At 40.6% G+C, this 22725-nt stretch overlaps 1 protein-coding gene across 1 annotated transcript; it reads right to left on the bottom strand.

Annotated features, from left to right (window-relative positions):
* Positions 1-5202: 5202 nt before the first annotated feature.
* Positions 5203-21252, bottom strand: LOC149281749 (pre-mRNA-processing factor 39-like). Its single transcript, XM_089499048.1, has 14 exons — positions 21134-21252; positions 20355-20488; positions 19476-19645; positions 18826-18951; positions 18589-18707; positions 17621-17788; positions 17323-17473; positions 16118-16225; positions 13645-13809; positions 13400-13526; positions 12861-13129; positions 12412-12596; positions 6559-6633; positions 5203-5413 (listed from the first exon to the last, which is right to left on the bottom strand). The coding sequence occupies exons 1-14, from the start codon at positions 21250-21252 to the stop codon at positions 5203-5205; spliced, it is 2127 nt and encodes a 708-aa protein (XP_089355174.1).
* Between the last annotated feature and the right edge of the window lie 1473 nt (positions 21253-22725).

Genomic DNA, 22725 nt, shown 5'->3' with positions numbered 1-22725 from the left:
ACATCCATCTTGCTGCCTAGATGGGAGAACACTGGGCCAGACTGGCAGTGTTTGAGCTTAAATTTTCAGTGGCATCCCTGAATGGTTTAAGGACTGTCACTAGCTGGGCGATCACTGTCCAATCCTCCCTATTCAATGGAGATGTAATCCCAATATTATGCTCTGAGGCAAGATTATGGATCGCCCTCTGCTGCTCCAAAATCCTCTCCAGCATGGCTAACGTGGAGTTCCACCGTGTACTGACATCCTGGCGTAGGCAGTGTACGGGAAGACCTGACCTCTCTTGCTCTTCCCTCAAAAGTTGGCTAGCCTTAACACTATGGTGAAAGTGCCCAATGATCTTTCTACAGCGGGACAGAACTACTGCTGCTACATTAGTTCCTTCTGACATTGCTGCCTTCACTACAAGGTGGATGATGTGGGCTGCACAGCGCACACCAACAATATGACCATCTCGCAGCGCTTTCCCAATATTGGTACCTCCGTCAGTTACCACAAAACCAACTTCAACATTGGTGCCCGCCTCTGCTCCCACCCAAAGGCTAAACATTTTTCTCATCGCATGCAGAATATTTTGGGAAGTGTGCTTTTCATCCATCACTTCTGCATGGAGAAGGAATGATCGGTAGCCTGCTGCAGCAGCTTCCTTGGGCACACTGGGCTGCCACCAGTGTGCTGTCAAAGAAAGAAAGGCATGCTGCCCACTAGGTGCAATCCACAAATCTGTTGTGAAATGAACAGACTGACCAGCAGCCTAGGAAAGCTCCTCTTTCACTGCTGAAACACAGGACCGATACAATGAGGGGACAATGTTCCTGCTGAAAGTGGAACGTGATGGAACTGTATATTGTGGAGCCACAGCCGCCATCAATTGTTTGAAAGGCTCCCCTTCAATCATGGAGAAGGATGCCCCTCCAACAGCAATGAACTGACCAATAAGTCGCGTTACTTTATTGGCCTGCTGTTTGGACATTGACCTTTTGGATTGGAATGCCACAAATTGTTCCAGGGTGGGCTGGACATGCAGTGCTCCAACCTGCCTTGGTCTCTGGCTGCCAGCACTAGCTGCTGCTGCTGCTATTGGCTCAGAAGCAGCTGTTGGGGTTTTTCCACTCTCTCTGGAGATAGTACTAGTTGTTGTTGTAGTACCACGGCCACCAGCTATGCTGCCTGCACTAAGTTTTACTTCTGCATCTTTCCCCAATAGCACAGCGTTGTGTTGAGTGCTGAGGTGATGCTTCATGCTAGCACTGGTAAAATGGCCAGACACTTTCCCTCTGCTTATTAGGTTCCCACAATGTTTGCACTTTCCATAGCGCCCTTCTTTAACATTTTCAAAGTGCTCCCAAATTGGGGCGCGCATAGCCTTGGAGTGTGCCTTGGGTGCTGCTTCTACTGCTCGGGGTGGATGAACAGAGGCAGAACTAGTGGTGGTGGCACTGGTGGTAACAGTACTGGCCATAGTGGAACTGCTAATTGCTTTAACTCTAGATTTGGTAGGTTTTGCTGCTGCTGGTGGTGGTGATGATCGTAGCGGAGAAGGTGGAGGCTCAGGGGAAAATTGTGCACTAGTCATTTGGACACTGCTCCCTGAGGAATCTGATTCCTGACCACTCATCTCCTCTACTTCCTCTGGCTCATAGTCTAGTTCTTCATTAGCCAGATCAAATGGAATTCCTGCTAGGCTGGAGCTAAGACTGATATTGTGACTAGTTGTAGCACAAGCAGGAAGAACAGACTCTGCACTTGGCCTCTCAGTCTCAGGCTCCTCTGTTACCTCGCTAGGTGGAGTTCCACTATGTGTAGCCCTCTCTCTGTCTTTACAAAAATATTGTAAGGACTTGGTGGCTTGCTAGAGGTACTAGGAGTACATGGCGTGGCGGTACCGGTGGGAACAGTAGGCGCAGCACTAGTGGTGGTAGAGGTGGTGGTGGTTTTCCCTACGAAGGAACGAGTCCCCTTTGGTTTGGGAAAACCCCTCTGAGTCTTGCTGCTAATTTGGCTCTGCTTGGTACCTTGCATGCTGCTTGTGGATGGGGAAGATGCTGCTTGGGGCAAAAGGCACTTCTTTTTACTCACTGGGCTAGTAGAAGTACTAGTTGTGCTACCCTTTAACTTTGAACGTGCTTCTGGTGCTTTAGGCTTTCCGTAAAAAAAACATAGAGCTTGTGGGCCTAGCAGCACTATTAGTGCCTGCTTTTGGTGCCTTTCCTTTACTTGATGATCCTTCAAGCAATGCTTCTCCAAATGATAAGTGAGAGCTTGGCCTACTTGGCCGACTAGACTGACGCAAAGGCTGCATCTTAGAACTGGTGGTGGTGCTGGTGCTGGTGGTGGTGGTAGATGGAGCTTGTCCCTCCTTAGTCCCAAAAGGAGGATCCATTTCAAATTTTGTGTTGTGTGTGTAGTGTTTAAAAAAACTATATAAAAAAAAAAAGGGATAAAAAAATTAAAGACTTTAAATTTACACAGGCCTAAAAGCCTAGCCTACTACTATGCTAAGCCTAAAGCTATATTCCTTAGTATTCTAGTCTAACTCTAGGCAGATGCTCTCAAGCCCACTAAACTAAAGTGAGGTTAAATTATATAATATTATTAATAGATTAGAATTATTTATATTATGGATTATAGATAGAATATAGATTATGAATTAGAAAGAATTACTTATATATATATTATAGATTATAAATTAGAATTTATTATATTATGTTATATAATAAATATTAGAAGAATTACTTATATTATGGATTATAGATAGAAGAATATAGATTATGAATTAGAATTTAGAATTACTTATATTATAGATTATGAATTAGAATTTATATTATATTATATAATATATTCTAGATTAAGATTAGAATTATTTTAGTACTACAGCTAGTACCTTGAAGCTTTGTTTAGTACAGTTGTTGTCACAGTCAATCTTTCTTAAAAAGTAGTAATTAATTTTATTTATAGCTAATTAACTATTAAGCTAGCTAAAATGTATTATATAATTATTAATATTACTGATTTTAGATTAGACACTAGTAGATCTCTTGAATGTCTACAGTATACTGTACACTAGTATACTAACTATAGTATATATATGTATATATATATATATAACTGACAAATATATATATAATTGTATAATGTATTCAATTATTAATAATATATTCTATTAAATTATGTATAAATTCTATTATTTAATTTATCTAAGCAGGACAGGCAGTAGGCACTAGTGCCAGCCCAGGGCAAGGGCACCCGAGTGCCAGTGAGGCACTGGGTGCACTGTCAACTCAACAGCACTACACAGTTGATGACAGACAAAAGCACTGAAAAAAAATTAAACAAAAAAATGATTAAATTAATAAAATTATTAATTCAGTAGATGTAGAACTGAACACAATACACTGTGAGAAATGGCAGGCTGAGGCTTACCAGTCTCACACAGAACAAAACTATCTGTCTCTGTAACGCGCGGATGCAGCACAGCAGTGCTGCCAAAGTAGTCACAGCAAAAAATGAATGGATCTCTCAGGCAAGCTCAGGTCTTATAAAGGCGGTTTCAAAATTCAAAAAACAGCAGCACAGGCATTGGACGAGACCCTTAGCGTGACGTCACAAGAGTGAGCTGATTGGAGAGACGAGGATCTTTGATTCTTCGTGGTTGCGAGTCTTCGTTTTGCCGGCACTGTATTCTGTTCTACGTTCCTTCGGAACGAACATGAAACGGCCTCTTCGTGCTCGTTTTCATGTTCGCCCGAAGACGAATGCGCAAGTCTACTGAACACATTAAGTGTATTTTGATGAATAACCATAGTATCATTTGAAATTAATATAAAAGTATGGTTGGCACCATTAAAATGGGTGCCGCTGTTTTATATATAGAATGGGAGAAGCACATTTTTATGTTATTGCTCAAATAACCCACAACCCCCCACAAACTGGCACCTGCAAATAAACCATCAATGTTATGTTACAGAAAATGTTACATGATGAATTATTCTGGCTTCAGGTAAGCAGAACAAGATCTATTTTTGGGGAGGGAAAACTTGCATTCGCAGTATTACAGAGCTTATCACTGGAATTCATTCACCAAAATATACATAGTAAAGCAATGTCTTCACATTAAGTGGGCCTGCTTTCTTATTACAAAATATACACTCCAGCTATTCTTTCCCTTTTAAGAAAAAAAAGCTCTCTTCTTCAATGATGCACCCTTGTGTTGTGACATTTTTGTTTGTGAAAAACTCTGTACATATGCAAACAAAGTATGTTAACCTATTTACTCTGAATATATATTATACACATACACACACAAACAGCATTTCTAATTCACCAACCTAAATAAATAATCTAAAATTGGAACTGGTGCAAAGGAGTCTGGGAAATCTCTGCTCAGGCTAATACAAAACACTTGAAATTGAGTTAACCACTCCAGCCCTTTTTAGGTAAAATGTATTAGAAAATAAGATTTAGGTCTCATTTGTCACCTCTCCTTGGTTGAATCATTGTAAACCAGAAGGCATACTTAAACATGCTTTCTCCACAGGTTTCATACAACTTCCATTGCAATCAATGGGGTTAGTAGCAGATAACCATATGTAGTTTAACTAAACACTTATATTCAGATAGCATATATGAGATTGGCTATGGGCTCTCCCATTGATTTCAATTGGAGTGAGATGAAGCATGTGCAGGAAAGTATTCTTGAGTATGTTTCCTTGTATCAGAGGCAGCAAAAGAATGAGAAAGACGAGACAAAAGTCTAATTTGTAACTCCAATAACAAAAGAAAGCACTGATGTCTAATATGCATAAAAAAAATGGGGACCAGCCCGTCCCTTTAAAGTTTTTCTTTTGTGTTAATCCCATGAAACATTGAACAGTATAAAACTATTTCACACGAGAGTCCTCCTTTAACAAAACAAAAAGGAAATAAAAAGCAACTGAGCCACATGTCAGTGTGACTGGATCAGAAGAACACACCATCCACTCTTCTTGGGACTTCCTTGATTCAGTTGTTGTATATTTCAAATGTGTCCATTCATGCTACTTGTAAACTAGTGGCATAGTGGAATTATTAGGGATAAAAATATCTGTTGCTATTCCAGGGCATAGGGTTGCTGTATCCTCTGTAATTCTAAAAGACAAAGAGATCGATTAATAAGTTAAATTAGTATGTCCTTGTAGAAATTACAAAATCCCCCAACAAAGATCAATGTTCTGGGCTCACCTGGTACCAGGGTCCATACATGTAGGGAGAGGAAGGTCTGAAGGGTGGTCCTACTTGCCCTCTATACTGAGGTCTAGCAGGCATTGGTTGAGTGTATAAGGGTGGAGGAGGTAATGGAGAACAAACTTGGGGCTGGGATACGACAGCAACAGACTCTGTTTTATATTTTTTATCTTCAGTATCTTCACCTTTTCTGTGTAAAGAAAAATAGAAGAGAGTAAGAATACATGTCTTAAGGCATCTCATAGTGTGCATGATGGCTCAATTTTCCCCTCAAGTCTTATCAGAGCAGCTTATTACAGATGAAATGTTTGTCCTCCAAAATTAAGAACTGCAGTGTACAAATATGAATGCATACTGCAATGCAGTACAACCCCAGGTTTTGTTGTTTATGCACATATATATGGGTCCCTGGGGTGGAGCATTTGGAGAACAAGGTGGACCAATGCTTCAACTCCAAGATGGGTTTGCAGGATCCGGTCCAGGACATTAATGAAGCCTACATCAGGGACAGGTGCTAGGCATTAACCCCCTGGAGATCTGAGGACCTGAAGAAGTTCCCCAAGCCAAGTGTTAAAAACCTGCCTGGACCTGTGTATGACTTTGAGAGGTCTCCAGAACCTGGCTTAGCTGGGTCTGGAAGGAAATTAGGTATTTAGGCTGCTCAATCAGGGTTAGCAAAATATAGCCAGATAGGGCTCCAAAGGGAGTTTGGATTTATCGTCATGATTTTGTTTGGGGAATATTTTGTGTTTTGTACACCAGCAAATATGCTGCATATAGGTGTTCTGAGCCTTACTGTGCTAGAGGACTGTACTTCATATCCCCAAAAGTGGCATCTGTGGCCCTCAAACCTACAGGGTTTATCACAATACTTACCTCTGCTTATTCACACCTAAAACACTGTATTTAGAATCTTATCTACAGAGAAATAGCTTATTTCAGTATGCTTTCATATATTACTTTTGGGCTGCCAGAAACCTAGAAAGTGTTTAAAGAGGAATGATGAAGAACACATGGCTCATCCAATTATGTTTGTGTAGCCTTAGGCAACCTATAGCACTCCAGTTGCTGATAAACTGCAATTCACATGATGCTCCGACTTCTGATGTCGGGAGCATGGGGTCGTAGTTTGACAGAGGCTGGAAAGCCACGTTTGGCCAACAACTGTGAGCGAAATTGCTACAGTTCAACAAAGACTGCAATGTCTGACACTGACAGCTACCTACATTCACCGTTTTAGTGACCTTTAAGAATTTCTGGTGTTCAGGTACAAATTGACCGAAGGATGTGTTTGTGTTCTCCTACGCCTTACCAGTAATACAGTAGGAAACTTACCGATTCTTTGCTTTCCTCTTCAAGAATCTCAGCTGATCCAACAGCCTTTGGTGCTCATCATAGGCTTGTAATAGACTGAAAGGAAACCATTAAGGTATAAAGTTAAAACAAGTAAAACTAACGCTTCAATAGCTGATTACATGCTTAACATGATCTCTAAATAAAAAGAAAGGTTTATAGATCAGCAATGTTTTAATTAAACACATTTGGGCTCACATGAATGGTGGAGGGGATGTAGACTACTGATCTCAGATACCATTATTTTGATCATATCATCTAATTTCCGATATTAACCCCTTCAATCCCAGGGGTTTTTGGTACCTCAAAGCCCAGATCAATTTTGCCATTTTTGGGGTATGTCGGTTTAGCGATTATTCTCTTTTCCTGTGAATAGTGTACCCATGTAAACTATATATTGTTTTTTCAAGGAGAGATAGAGCTTTCCTTTGATACCATAGTTGGATGATAATTTCTCATTCTAAATTTTCAGTTTAAGTAAAAACTAGCGAGGATTAGAAAAATAAACACATTTTTTTTTACATTTTCCCTCTGAATCCTCATGGACTAAATGGACTAAAGTTTTTTGTTTTTTTTCTGCTTTTCTCTTTCAGGACGGGAGGGGGAGTGAGAGAGATGGTTTCTCACTCCCCTCCCCGCGATCCCCCTGCACCGATCACACTGTGATCACAGACCTGCATAGAGATTGCAGCGTCTCTGTGCCTTATCGGAGGGCAGGATACCCCCGCAGGGGATATCCTGTCCTCTGATGACCTTCCGGGTTACGTCAGCAGTGACGCAACCCGGAAGGGAATGCCTGATCGCGCGTTTGCAACTGCGCACTTTCAAATGTAACAGCTTACCGGCTTTCATGCCGGAAGCTGTTACAGGAGATCGGGCAGCAGAAAGCCGGCGATGCCGGCTTCTGCTGCCAGGGGGGAGTCCAGGCTGTCAAACGACAGCCTGGTCTCCCGTGCAGCGGCAGGGATGTGTCCCTGACGCTGCACGAAGGGCTGGACGTACCGGGACCTCCATAGGGGTTTCTAAGTGGGCGTTTTTTGGACGTCCCTGTACGTCTATAGGGGATTGAAGGGGTTAAAAAGAAGTGGTAAAAAAGAAAAAAAGCACTTTTCTCACTTTTATTTGAAAAATATTTTACTCATCTACAAAAGCTAATGTAAATCTACAAACCATTGCGTGGAAATCTGTTCATAAACAGGACTATGCATAGAACACGTGGTCACGCGTTTAGACTGGAAGAAAGGAGATTTAGTCTAAGTCACAGGAAAGAGGTTTTTTTTTTTTTTTTTTTTTTTTTTACAGTAAGGACAATAAGGATGTGGAATTATACGCAGAGGTAGTTTTATCAGATTCTGTAGAGACATTTAAACAACAACTTGCAAAAACATTATATTCAGGGATATAATTTTTAAGTTATGGGGAAACAGCTTCTTGATCCAAGGAGAGATCCGACTGCCATTCTGGGGTCAAGAAGGATTTTTTTGCTTTCTTTTGGATCAACAGCAAGAAATAAACAGATATGGGAAAGGCTGAATTTGATGGACACATGTCTTTTTTCAGCCTATCTTACTATGTATTCTATGTAACTATGACCCTGATTATAAGACCACCCCCCAAAATTTGAACATTAATGTAGAAGAAAAAAGCCTGAATATAAGACTACCCTATAAGAAAAGTTATTAGTAAATATTAATTCACATGCAAACAATTGTTTAATATTGCTTAAACACTATGATTAAGAAAAAAAAAGCATTTTTGTTTTTATTTCCTTTTATTTGCCAACCTGCCCCTCAGTTAAACACATCTGCCCCACGGCTTGCTACTCTGCGCCGCAGATATGCCTTATACACCCCCACGACTTACTGAGACTTAGACTTGTCCCCCCGGGCTCCAGACTCCCTGGTGTCAAGTAGGGGCATCAGGTGGACATCTGCAAACCTCCGCTGCTACACAGGACTTCTGCCGGAGCTTCTATGACTGAGCACCGGAAGGTCATGTCACGTCGGCTCTCCGTCATAGAAGCCCCAGCAGAAGCGCAGGTCGGCAACAGCAGGGATTGTCTGCGCACATCGTGCAGATGTCCAGCGGCTGCCAGAGAGGAGGATCCGGGTCCCCTGCAGCTCTGCGGGGGATCTGGATCTTGGTCTTGTAGTCAGACCTCTATTTGAAATAAGCATTTGCTCTGAAAAAACCTTGTCTTATAAATCGAGCAAATACGGTATTATTGGGAATGCAATTTTATGTGTATGTGTATTAACCATTACCCATAGACTAGACGGTCCATAATCCCTTTACCTCTGCTGTACATTCGTCATTGTTGTATGTGCGAGGATATTAGTCTAGTTCCAATGTCTGTGTAATCCCTTGCATTATGTTATGTCTTAGTCCTTTACAGTGTATTTCAATTTCCCCTCCCCTGGTAAAGTGGCTACGCATGTTATGCCCAGCTCTCAATAAAGGCTGTTATCTTGGTTGCGCGTGTCGTGACTGGTGGTATGGTTCATTGGGAAAATGGTTCCCCCAGAGAAGCAACTTGTAGCCAGCTTTTGCTACAAGGAAGGCCACAATTACCTGGGAAGGTCTAGGTAGACCCCCTGGTTTCTGTTAGTGTCAAAGGCTAGTCACAGAATTCTGAATAAACCAAGGACTTTTTTTTGTTCCTGCCCTGTGCCACTGGGGTTAATACAGATGGAGCAGAGGGTGCTTACTTGGGTTATTATTGAACCCATCCACTAAATTCTGCTTGTGTTGAAGGGAGAGCACAACAGTCCTGTTGTCAGTTTGGTTATGTCTTTAACCCCCTTCGTGACAAAGGCTGATTTTACTTTTTGTACCCTTCGTGACAATGGCCGTTTTAACATTTCTGCCCTGCTGTAATTTTCTTCTTTCCCGTTTACTGAACCCACACACATTAGATATTGTTTTTTTCAGGACAAGAAGGGCTTTCTTTAGATGGCATTGTTTTGATTGTATCATAATATTTACTATTAAAAAAAGTATAAAATATGGTGAAAAATTTAGAAAAAAATGACTGTTAGTTGAAAAATCTTTTACTCATCTATAAAAGGTAATGAAAAAACCTGCTAAATAGATTCTACTATTTGTCCTGAGTTTAGAAATACCCAATGTTGTATGTTTTTTTGCTTTTTTCTACACATTATGGGGCAATAAGTACAGGTAGCGTTTTGCCATTTCAAAGCCATTTTTTCCAAATCTGGTAATTCTTCCCCCCATGTGCCATTTCGAGTATCTTTGAAGCCGGCCAATGCAATTTACCCCATCAAGTCATATATTTTTGAAAACTAGACACCCCAGGGTATTTCAAATGCTAGTATTTTAACTCTTTCTATGCACCATATCTACCACCAGTCTTTGTCAAACTTTGTGGTAGTCATTTTTTTGCATTTGTTTTTTCACACACATTTTACTTCAGGTATGAATTAAAAGGTTCTCGTATATGTCACTATCACAAAACACCCCAATATGTGTTCAGCAACATCTCCCGAGTACAGCGATACCTCACATGAATGATTTTGCCTGGCTGTTTGGGGGCAAAAGGGCCACATTTGGGGCATGCGCATTTTTCTTTGGCATTTGGGGATCCGCTGCCCATGCCCTATTTGGTACATCTTTGAGCCGGGCCATTACAGTGTGCCCAACAAAACCATATATTTTTGAAAACTAGACACCCCAGGGTATTTTAAATGCTGGTATTTTAACTCTTTGCATGCACACATTTTACCACCAGAATTTTGCAGTAGTATTCTTTTGTGTGTCTTTTCCCCCCACACACCTATGTTATGTATGAATTTACAGCTCCTGGTATATGCCGCTGTCACACGACACCCCAATATGTGTTCAACATCTCCTGAGTACAGTGATACCCCACATGCATGGGTTTGTCATTTTTTGGGGGAACTAAAAAGCCACATTTGGTACGTGTGCATTTTTCTAATTGGAAATTAGATGTGTGGCCATCCTTCCCCCTGTGTTAATTGGGACATTGTTGAATCCAGCCAATTCAATTTACCCCATCAAATCATACATTTTTTAAAAGTAGACACCCCATGGGCATTTAATATGCCAGTATTTTTCCATGCGAGAATTGTTTTAAGCTAATGTGCTAATTTTAGGACTTGCTCACAAAAATATATTTTTTATATATATATATTTTAATATTTTTTTGCCTTTTTTAAAACATTTTTAACATTTGTTTTCAACTTGAAGGTTCCCCTGATAGTGACATCAGAGGGAAATTATTTTTACATTTTACTGTTTTTTTTTACTATTTTTTTCTAATTATTATTATAAATTTTATTTTATTTTTACTAATCACACTGATTAGAAAGCTGGGCTCCATTGACTTGCATGGTTGAATGCAGTACCTGTATTCAACCTGCAAGTGGAGCCAGAGTTCTCTAGAGGGTCTGGAGACCTTCTAGCAAACTTTTGCATCTTTATTGTTTTTTTTCCCGGGCCGCCGCCATCTTGCGGATGGTGAAGACTGCGTGCAGCTGCGGCTGTGACCGCTCTCCAGAGGGGTCACAGTCCATCCTAGGGTAAGTGTTTGGTGTCGCTGGATGCCTCCTGATCGAGACATTCCAGCGACACCATTTAAGTTTAGGAGGTGATCGTTGATCGCCTCCTAAACGCTTTTAAAACGGGCGTCCGCCGCCATACATTGTATGGCCGATGTTGACGCCCCGGGGAGGGGCCAAACATGGCCCCTGGTGCCAATCGTGGCGTTGCTGAATGCCTCGAGGTCGAGGCATTACAGCAACGCCGTTTGGGTTTTAACGAATGACGGTCCTGGCACGTCATTTGTCGTTAACGACATGTTTTTCCGTGACGTGCCCAGACCGGTAATTGTCATCAAGGGGTTAAGGATGATCGACGATCATGAGTTGGTCCTGTTCCAGTCTAGTGGTTACAAACTTTCACACAAGCTTATTCAGCTACAGTGTGCATGTTACTCTCATTTATTAAGCATCCCATTATCATAATCACAATTTATTTTGATCCTACAGGGTATGCAAGGTTTAACAAATTAGAATCCACACCGCCAACGATTCCAAGTTTAAGAATCTAGCTGCAGTAGGTTGCAGGAGAAACACGTGCAATGGAAGCATAGGAGAGCATTGTAATAGGTGGGGGTGGGTGAAAATCACGATAATACAATCATTATTTAAAGTTAAAAGACAAAATAACTACATTGCAGAACTTCCAATCTAAATACAAGCATTTACATAAAATATTGATAGATATCCAAGTGCATGTATTTAAGTTACAGAGCACAATATAAATCTGGTCCTGTGACGCTACATTGGAAAAACTAAACAAAAATCAAAACAAATCAAAAATACAGACAGCAGGAAGACGGAATGTATCCTCAAAGTGTGAACTTCAAATTAACTTACCCCATCCTTGTGCACAGTGTTTTCCCGGATAAGCCAAACCATTTAACTGCATGAGAATGAGAATGCAACATCTTGTTTCATGTAGACAGGGGCCCTGTCACATGGCTCCTTTAATTCCATGGAATCACGCAAATGTGTGGATCAGCAGATTGGTAGTGGGTTACAGTTGTTACCAGACCAAGACAAAGAACTTACTAAAAGCTTTTTTTATTATTATTATTTAGGATTATAACATTACCAATTTTTAGTAGATAAGACATTTCATTTTTTAAATAAGGAACATAGTTTTATAAACAAATATGCCAATCATGATGCACCACAAGGTGCAAGAGAATTTATATAATTTTCCATGATATGACAATATAAAATTAGGTTCCTTGAAATTGTTATTTTGAGTAATACAGTAAATTTGGTTTACCTGGTTAAACTGGAACCTTGGTCTTCAAGGAATTCAAGGCATCTTTGTGACATGACCTTCTTGACATCATTATGCACGTGACTGTGCAGTGCGCGCTCCACACATTGCATTACATTACCCTCCCCCTGTAAGGGGTCTCTGGAAACTTCCATTTCCAGCAAACAGAGGTGCAACCGAGGATTATCCTGTAAGGCAGACAGGTTACTTAATGTAACTTGACAAAGAGCTGCACTTTCATTCCTATTATTCCACAACTTGCACAAGTCAAGGGTGGTAAGGTCAGCAGGACAAGAAGCTTTTAAGAAACACTTAATGAAATGCAGTATTAAACTATAATCACTTCTCTGCAAACCCAACAAGAACAAGGTAATATTAAAATACAGTAGTCACTGCAATGCACATCTTACAAATTTTACACACACAACTCATTACCTCCCTCCTGTTCTTACCGGCTCCTTCTCCAAGGCTTTAGTTAGTACCTCTCTTGCCCTCTCGGTCTCGTCACGGAGCTTGAGCAGTAGTCGTGACAATTTTATGGAGTAAAATGCTGCCATACCGGTGCCTGAACTGCTGCTCACAGACTCCCTCAGCAGTCGCTCTGCCTCATCCAGGTTGCCACTCCGTCGTTCCACACTAACCCTCCTCAGGCGTACCATTACCAGACCAGGTACCGCTGTTTCCAGGTCTTTTAGTATAGCACGAGCAGAATCCACCTTTCCTACAGGGAAAGGAACACATTTAATTATAGATCAGAATAGATACGTTCTGGGTTTGAATGATGTCAATGTTATAATATCCAACAACAGCAACCCAACCCTAGAATATACAACCCATGGCTGTGTAGGCTATGTGATCTAGTGAACCTAAAGTCATCTACAAATGAAACAACTGAAAGGGAAAAGAATGACTGCCCCTTTTCAGAGAACTGAAGAGTGGCACTTTGTAAACACAGACACAGCACCCATTTACAATGTGAAATTTATCCTACCATGCTTTTCTTCAAATGTTGCCCACTGTAAATTTAAAGTTGGTTTCTGTGGCAAATGAATCTTACAAGCTCGCTGGAATATAGCACGCGTAGCCTCCACCGAATGTTTTTCCATATAGCGGGTGTACTGTGTGTAGAGATACAAGACCATGTATAAAAAACATCTAGCCAATGTGTTTCTCAACAAAAAGCAAACACTTTTTGGCATGTGTACACAACAATGTTAAAATCTGTACATAACTCACCAATAGCCAGAACTCCTCATATAGTGTACAGGCCACTAGGCAACGCTCGTATAGAGTCACTACGCGTTCATGCTGGCCCTCAGAGTTTTCAAAGTCCAAATACCTCCTCCAGTTTTGAAGCTGGGCACGATCAAGTGGAGATGCATGAAAATAAGGGCGAGTAATCTAAAGAAAAGGGTATGTCATTAAAAACAGAAATCCAGATTGCAGAAAATTGTCAAAATAAAATTGACAAAATAAGTGTTAAAACAGACAATTTACTGTCCCATGGAGCCCCATTGAAGAATAACGCATATTAAAGTCCTTTGCTAGTACCTAAATATGTACTCTTTACACGTAGAAAAAAAAAGTCACTTACCTTTTGCTGAAGCTGCATTTCCAGGGCGGCATTGCCCCTTGGTGGTCTTGTTTTCAGGCCACCCTTGGCTGCTTGAAGCTGCCAATCAGTGGCAGAAAAGTGCTCACACTAAAATCAGTGAGAGGTAGGGGAGAAAGGCCAAGTCACGAGGAGATTCTGCCGAATCTCTTTGCTTTTGTGAGGTGGAGTGATAATATAAATGGGACACTCAGCTATTATATGCTTAAGTGTATAAGATGGCTGGAGTGTCCCTTCAAATGTAATAAGTAAAAGATTAAGTTGGTGTGAAATATGAATATTTCACATGCATATAACTATGCATGCCATGCATGAGGTTTGTAGACGTCAACGTTGTCCTGCATTTAAAACCTTGCAGGAGTTGCAGAACTTTGTCTTCTAAAATTCCGGCCCAATGAAAAGTGCCGGTGGTGACCCATCAGAGATAGCGGAAGATCCGTGGAAACATGCTTTTTTTCTTTTTTAACGCAATGAGCCATAATAAAGATTGCAGACAATATTAAGGTCATTTAGTAGGAATAATAAAGTAACACGATGGAAAGCCCCAGTGGCGTGGCCAGTGGTGTCACCCCATTGTGACCCATCCTATAACCCAAGTACTCTCAGCAATAATGTGCACTAATACCATATACATGTAGACAGAAATAGATTTAGATGCTCCAACATCTGGCCAAGGAACATTTGGCAACAGCCAATTTTATAGGCTTCCCTTATCATTTGAACATCTACTATAAATACTCTCATGGTACTATCTACCAGGATAAGAAGAAACACTAAGAGTATGCCTGTATTCAGCCCGTTCTATTCCACATAAATTAAGTCAATGAGCCCTAGTGCCATCATCCAGTTTGCTTTGGAATATACAGCCACAAGAGGTAACTTACAGAACGAGACACACACACTGGCTGGATGATTGGGCGTCATAATTTTTTTTAAACATAGTGAAGTAATTAACATAACCAATGATTCAAGGGAATGCAGTCTTCTTCAGTGGAAGAACTACTTTTAATAACGCAACTTATTTGAATGGAAGCTCCTCTTTATCAGTTTGGAATATTGTCAGGTTAGGCATTGCTGTTGAAGCAATTGTCTACAAAAGACAAAACACTTATTTATTGCCACTAACTAGCAGCAGCTATCTAGTAGCATTCTCCTTTTCTTTATCTCAGGTGGTGGTCACAATGTTAGGACTTGTTACCACATTATGATGCATATTATCATCTAACTCCTCTATAACATTTCATATATTAAACCTAACAGCGTAGCCTGTAATGAACCCTACCAGCCATTTTCCTTCTAAGAAATGTGTCAATTCATATATTAAAGCTAACAGAATGAAAACGGCAGAAAGGGTCCCTACAGGCCACACTGAGAAATGTGTTTCACTTTATATCATCAGTATTGTTCTGTAAGGTGTTACAGCTAATCTGATCAAGGTGCTCATTTGGTTTGTGGTATTGCTTAGTACCGCTCCACAAAAAAAAAAAAACAAAAGGGCAGAATGGGTGAAATGATTTAGGGCAATTAACTACAACTTGTGCTTTTTGTTTTTAAATCAGAACAGTAAGTTTCGTATATGGTTTAAGAATAAGGGACTATTTACCCACGTACTGATGCATTCAGTGATAAAGGGGTAACAAGTATGGTGCATACTGCTGATGTTTGAACATACTATGAAACACAAATAGGGAAACACCATTATATGGGTTCATTAACTATACAATGAAGCATTTGAGAAAGTAGTGGATCATTTTATAAACACACTTCAGTGCTGTGGTGGATCACACAAATATTTCTGTTTGTATCAGAGTACCAAATTCAGATGAGGGATGAAAGGAATTGTTTATTCTCGAACGTAGATCGCTTTCTGCACCCGTTTAAAGACATGACGGTCCTGGCACGTCAATTGTCGTTAACCCTTTTCGTTTTCGGGTGACGTGCCTGGACCGTCAATTGTCATTAAGGGGTTAAGCTAAATATAGGAATGTTAGTGTATGGTACGGATGGAATAAAAAGTGATTACACCGTTATCCACATGGAAAACCAAATATCTGCATTACAGTGATTTCTGCAATAGAATGAGAGGATTCCACTTACCGCCTCTTCAAAATCCCAGCGTTTTCTGACCTCAGCTTCATTTTGCAAAAAAAATTGCTCCCTTATCTTTAGAACTTGAGCCCGAATTTTTTCCTGTAGTTCAGGATCCTTGAAGAAAAACAAGCCCCATATGGACTACATATATTTGATGGTGCGGACAGTGTGTATGATGGCTGCTTGTTCATATTACTATGCTGCACGCCACATGGTCAGCATTTCTATTCTAGGCACTGATTAACGTTCAGTGCTCTTACTCCTTTTTGTACGCTCAATAGTAGGGTCTGTTTCAACTTGAGAAAGGTCTCTTTTCATCTGCATTGATCTAGCTTTTTTTGAATCGAGGTTTGAAAAAAGGTTGTGAAAATAGTCATAAAGCAAAGTTAATAAAAACGTTCTAAAGCAGGAAGAAAAGGGATTTTTGAAAGCTTAATTTTAAATCCTATTATCGTAGGGCTATAGTTAGTTAAATACAAAAGGGGTCACACTATTGCCTATAAGGGATAAAGTAATAACAATGTTCTTGTCTTCCCTTCTTAAGGATATTCCTCTAGCCTCTTTAAAATAATATCAGTACTTTTTGTCCTGTCTGGAAACAGAGCAAGGGCCTAGGGACCCTGGGGTTTTTTTTTTTTGAGTTATACCTTTTATTGGTATGCTGAGAACGGACACTTTTCCCTCTTTGGAAGCTTAACCAAAGCGGGAATAAATATGCAGCTTCCGCCCGTCCATGGGTACGGGAACAGGAGCTATTAAGCCTTAAAGGCCCCATATATAGCCCACAAACCACCACTTTCATATTAATTGTGAAGACCATGAGGAAGCACAGCATACAGTGTTTTTGAGATGTTTTTTACATAGCAACTATGATTTGCTTCACCTCATGTTCATAAGAGCGTAGCATATATTACATAAAAATCAGTCAAAATGGTGACCTGTGGTTTTTATTATAATATTATTAAACTATATATTTTAATGCAATGCTATTAATCATAGCTATTTCCATTACCTTACCAAAACTGCTGAAGAATTGGCCTAAAGAGTTTTTATAACTTTTTCTGCAATTTGCGGCTTTGTTCCCAACTCCATTACATTAGATTTGTACCAAATGTGTGTCCTGTATGCGTTTCATGTACATTATGTAATTACATTTTGTGATATGTCAATGTGTTATATAAACTTATATAAATGTATATTTTTATACATACTGTGACTGCTATTTCCTGATCATCACCAGATGGGGAGTCTTCAGCAGCAATCTGATCGTTTTCCTCACTTGTTATTTTACGGTGGATCCATTGGAACTCCTCTTTTGCAAGGATTTCATGAGGGGGCGCAGAAGAAAGAAGATCCTTAAAGCTGGAAAGCAAACACTAAATATCAGTGTTTTAGGAGGGGGGAGGATGACTTACATGCAATAAAGAAGGTATAAAAGCAAGCGTGGAATTAAAACATGTGAAATATCTTTCTTCACTGCGTTCACATATATTAAATGGGTTCTTGTACCTCTCAAGGTGCTGTCGGTAGAACTGTGTGGGGATACTCAGTACACGATCATACACAGCTCTGGCCTCTTGGAGGTTCTTACGGTCCCTCTCCCACTCGGCATACATTCTCCAAAGCTTGTCTGAACGAAACTCCAACCCTGCAGCATTAACTGCTTCCTGAAACGTCCTAGCAAATACAGAGGAGAAGAGTTAAAAGTCAGACCAGTCCCTTCACTAATCCGCTTTCACAAACAATACAAGAAGTGTCTCTGAATTTGGCCTTGATATAACTAGAATATTTATGAAGTCATCACTCCTACATAGTACTAGATACAAAGGATTGATGCTGCATTCTTTAGCATTATAACTCACATATCTTCTAGGAACGCATATTCCTCCCGCCACTCCCAACGGAATAACAAGGATCTTGTGATTCAATATTGTGACATTTTCCCCAAAAAATCTCGACTGATATATTGCAATTCCATAAAACAATCATTTTGTTTTTAGTTATAGAAAATATTTACTATAATAATATAAATGTCAGAATGAAACATATAGAATTATGACAATTTATCACCCTTTCACCAAAATAAATACAAAAATAACTGTATTAGCCATCTTGTGCCATCAAATACCATTATCTTTGAAAGGTAACAGGCCTTGAAGCCTCCCAAGAATTATTTATTAGCAAACATCACATGACTGATTTAATTGAGAATCGATGTTTGTCACAGTGAGCAAAAAGCTGCTGTGACCTCATTAACATCAAAACATTAGTTCAGACATTTTTCCATTAGACAAAAACCATAAATTCAAGTATCGATCTCATCAATTTCTCCACTCATGGAGACCTTGCAACGTCCAGGTATATGGGTTATCCTTTGGAAAGCTACCCTACTCAAAGAATTTCTTCCTAAATAAAATATACCCGTATTTATTTTCTAATTCAGCAACAAACAAATCACTTTCTAAGGTCCCGCTTACCGTCGCAGTTTCTCCACAGATTCTGTCAATGTCATATCCAAGGTGTTGTTTAAGTGCGTGATATAATGTATCCAGAGGTCTACGCTGAGTGGAATTGACTGCAAAGCGCGGCCATAGACCTATACAGCAAAAACACAAGGCTCTATTACTTGTAACTTGCTTCAAGCCACAGGACCCTGCAGCGGGGTGGCAGAAAAAATGTATGGGATATTTGTAAAAGTATCTCATTGAATTTACCTCTTCAACCACTGTAGGATTCCTGAAATTATACTCTAGATCTGCATACTTCTTCCAGTAGCAATAACAATATGGGAACCGCACGAGAAAAGCATCATAAGTCCTTCTGCTTGATTTCAGGTTATTCTTAAGAAAAGAACAGCAAATATATGTATTTCAGTAATATATAAGCTGGAGGGAAACTACACATGGTTGTGGAAAGAGTGTCAGAGAATGGGTAACAGAGGGTTGTAGATGAATGGTACAGCCTCCCATCAGGAGTGGTAACTGCTACTACAGTAAGGGAATTTAAACATGCATGGGTCAAGTATAAATCCATTGTGAATCAAAGACCAGGATTCTGTGTTTTTTTGTAGTATAATTCCGGCATTTAACCCCTTCTTATGTGTTCCTAACAGGCAATGGGTTTCGTATTGTCAACTACGGTGGATTGTTACGCAACCACATACATTGGATACATTTACTAAGAAGATTTGTTTTGTTGCTTTTACTTGGTTTGGCATAAATGGAGAAATTGCAATGTGAAGAATACTTTTCCTTACACTAGACATTTATGAATGTACCCAAAATAATTGGCCGGTGGATCAGATGACGGAGAAGCAGGAATTCAGAATGTTAACAGGGAACCGGAGTAGTACGGACTGTCTCACCTCCTTTTCCACATAGTCCAGCAGCTTGATCCAGTTATTGAAGTCACTGGGATTCTCCATGGCGACTTCCCAGTTTTTAGTAAACTCCTCTGAAAAATCTGGTTCACCTGCATCATTGGAATCTTCATCGCTGCCTGGGGAATCCTCAGAGGTCAGGGGGATGTCAGACCCTGGGAATGAGGTAAAACATTAAAGCAGAGATTTTATCAGGGCCGGATTACAGGATCATTCCCGAATGAAGAACGATAACCTCTTTTTATGTGAAATGCTTTACAGAGCTTCTGCTGTCCATGCACTGGTATATTAACCCAGCTGGCAGAACGGTACGACAACGGCACGACAACACCCCATATTATTGTGTTAATCACACAGAAATCGCCTCACCTTACAGCAAAACACTGCTGGGATTTAAAGTGAGGCTAAATTCCACTTACTGATCAACTGAGAAGAAAAGCTGCTCGTTTTCTACTAAGACCTACTGAGAGCTTGTACGCCAGCATCCTGGTACCTTCCCAATTAATGCCCGGTACGGGGTGAATAGTGGGGCGCAGGGCAGCACGCAGGTTATGGTGGTATAGAATAATGGACACTAAAGGAGTACACATAGACAGTAAGGTCTGCCAACAACATATGCCTGATGTCACATAACGCCGGCAGAACTTTAAACCTGCATTAATTCCAAACGAGGAAAATGTTATTTAGCAGAGGGTTTCATTCACAGCATTACATCCTGCAAGCCCATTACCGATCTACCGCTACAGCCTGCACCTCCATCCACTCTCCTACCTCTAATTCAATGTCATTCTTTTAATTGATCGCTACCGGGGCATTTCCCCTACACGTCCCCAACAAAGAAAAATAGACGTTTTAAATTCCAACCTGCAGAAGCCCCACTCGAAACACCCCACTGCATCGCCATTCCTGCTCGAGTGACGTCACTCACGACGACCAATTGCATCTGTTCTCTGTGAACCTGGCGGACGCTGTTTGACCTGCGAAACGCTGGCAACGTACTGATGTTGAAGCAGAGACGGACATGTTTATTTCTGGCAAGTCTTAGTCTTCCGCAGCAAACGTAGATGGTATAGTTGCTGTTATTTTGAAATGGTATCATTTACTTTGTTTAGCCGCTGTCTTATTAATCACTTTATAAAACATTTTAATAATAGCAATATATACACACCTATATTATATACATATATATATATATATACACACCTATATAGACATACACGCACATAGGACCAGTGACGTATCTAGTCATGTCACCTATAAGTGTCTGAATCCCTGAACAGAAGTGACACCACAGGAGGCATCAGGCAGTAAGGTACAGACCCTGCCGGGGTCGCTGATTGCTCCTATGCACCCTGGTGTGATAACACCTGCTGTGCTGCAGATAGGCTGTTTTTTTCTGCTTCAAATAATGCTAAAGAAAAGGGGTTTAAAATGCATATTAAAGCAAGCCCAGTGACATAAGGAATTATTAGGTGTACCCTATTGTTACAGTGTCCCTTGGGGCCTAAAAAGAGGATCGCTGGTGATATCGCAGTGCTCCACGATAAATACTGTAAATAGTGAAGAGCTTTTTTTTTTTTTTTAAATCTTGCCCTGCTCAGGCAGGGTTGAGAGCTGGGGAGGAACAGGATACCACATCCCACCGCTTCCGAGCTGTCATATCTGCGGAGACGGCGAGCAGTGAACAGGTCTGCGCGGACAAAAAGCGTCGCTCATTGGCGATCACAGACAGAACCGGGGCGCCCAGGATCCACCCATACATGTTACTTCCCAAGGTAGGGGTACCTTCCACAGCTCCAGTAATGACATATCCTAGCACAAGTTACATGCCACAGTCTGACAGCTGGCTTTACTTATAACAAGAAAGTCTGCTGCAAAATTTTAAGTGCCTTCTTTCGACAGAAGCTAACAAAATAGTACAAAAATAAACATTGTGTTGGTTTATTGAAGACCAATTTCATCCACTTAATGTCAAAAGGTTGCCTTACATTTAAGGATACAAGCATTTGGAACAGTTTTGCAATGTCTTTATTGGGGTGTTATCGGTCAGTCTTATTTACCATCGCATTCCGGACTGAACGATGCAGGTAGTACTTGCCACGGTTGCATGAGGACAAGGGACAGAAATTCTGGATAATTAAACAATAAAATAATACTGGCTCTGCCACCCACTGCTGTTAATCTCAGCTCTGTGGTTGCAGTGTCAACAAACACATTTTCTTAGCTTTAGGACAGGAACCGGCGCTTTAATTTTTTTTTTCTAAAGATCATATATGTTTCTTTCCATTCATTATTTGTTACCCCCTGCTACTCATCTAAAAAAATAATTTGCCTCAGGTTATTTTCTCAAGCGTAAGTGGCTGTAACTGAGCTATCAATATGTGTTAAAGCACTCCTAAATTTCTTTGCAGGCACGAGTGACTGGACCAATGGTTGTAAAAGCATCAATAAGGAAAAGCTTCATGCAAGGTAAAAGGTATAGGGTGTAACAGAGTGATGACCCACCAGCGTGGACACCCACCAGAAAGAGTAGAGACCCAGGAGGGCCTGCTGGTGGAGTACTGTGCTCAGTAACGTGGGGCTTTGTAAAGCCTTCTTACAGATCAGTACAGGGGAGATAAGAAAATGAATGGCAAAAGTTTAAATTTTTTTTTAGGGAGGCAGTGATGTCACCATGACATTAATGGTATTTACTAGATATGAGAGCTCCTCAAGAGGATCGTTATCCATTTTCCACATCAAACAAAACCTAAAAAAAAAAAATGCATCACGTTACCATACCTGGGAACTTTACGGCTGCGGCTATCTAGAGCCCAACCTTGCAGAATGCGAGCAACAAGTCCCGCTGACGTCACGGGGCATGCTGCAGTTTAAGGGGGGAAATGAGCGTGGAGTGGTGTCAGTACGGAGTTTTCTGCCGGTGACCTGGAGAAGCAGCACTTCTCCCAGAGTCTCTGGCCAAAATGAGAGCGTTCCCAGGCATGCATATTACCCTTTACCACTCCCATTAGAAATGGAAAATCATAAAACCAGACTCTTCTCTACTCAAAAACCATAAACCAGACATAAAACGTGTGTGTGGTACTACCGTAATCCGAAAAGATTGCCAAACATAAACTGTGTTATAGTTCAGCAGTGGCACCTGTTGTGTAGAAGATCTAGATTGTAAGCTTGCGAGCAGGGCTCTCTCCACCAAATGTATCGGTTTGTCTTAGTCTGTCAATTCTTGTCTTGT

This window comes from Sceloporus occidentalis, unplaced genomic scaffold, assembly GCF_023333645.1.
Source record: "Sceloporus occidentalis isolate IW3139 unplaced genomic scaffold, rSceOcc1.0.p SCAF_128, whole genome shotgun sequence".
NCBI classification, from domain to species: Eukaryota; Metazoa; Chordata; class Lepidosauria; order Squamata; family Phrynosomatidae; genus Sceloporus; species Sceloporus occidentalis.
The sequence above is the reverse complement of the archived record's forward strand: the minus strand, read 5'-3'. Positions and strand labels throughout refer to the sequence as shown.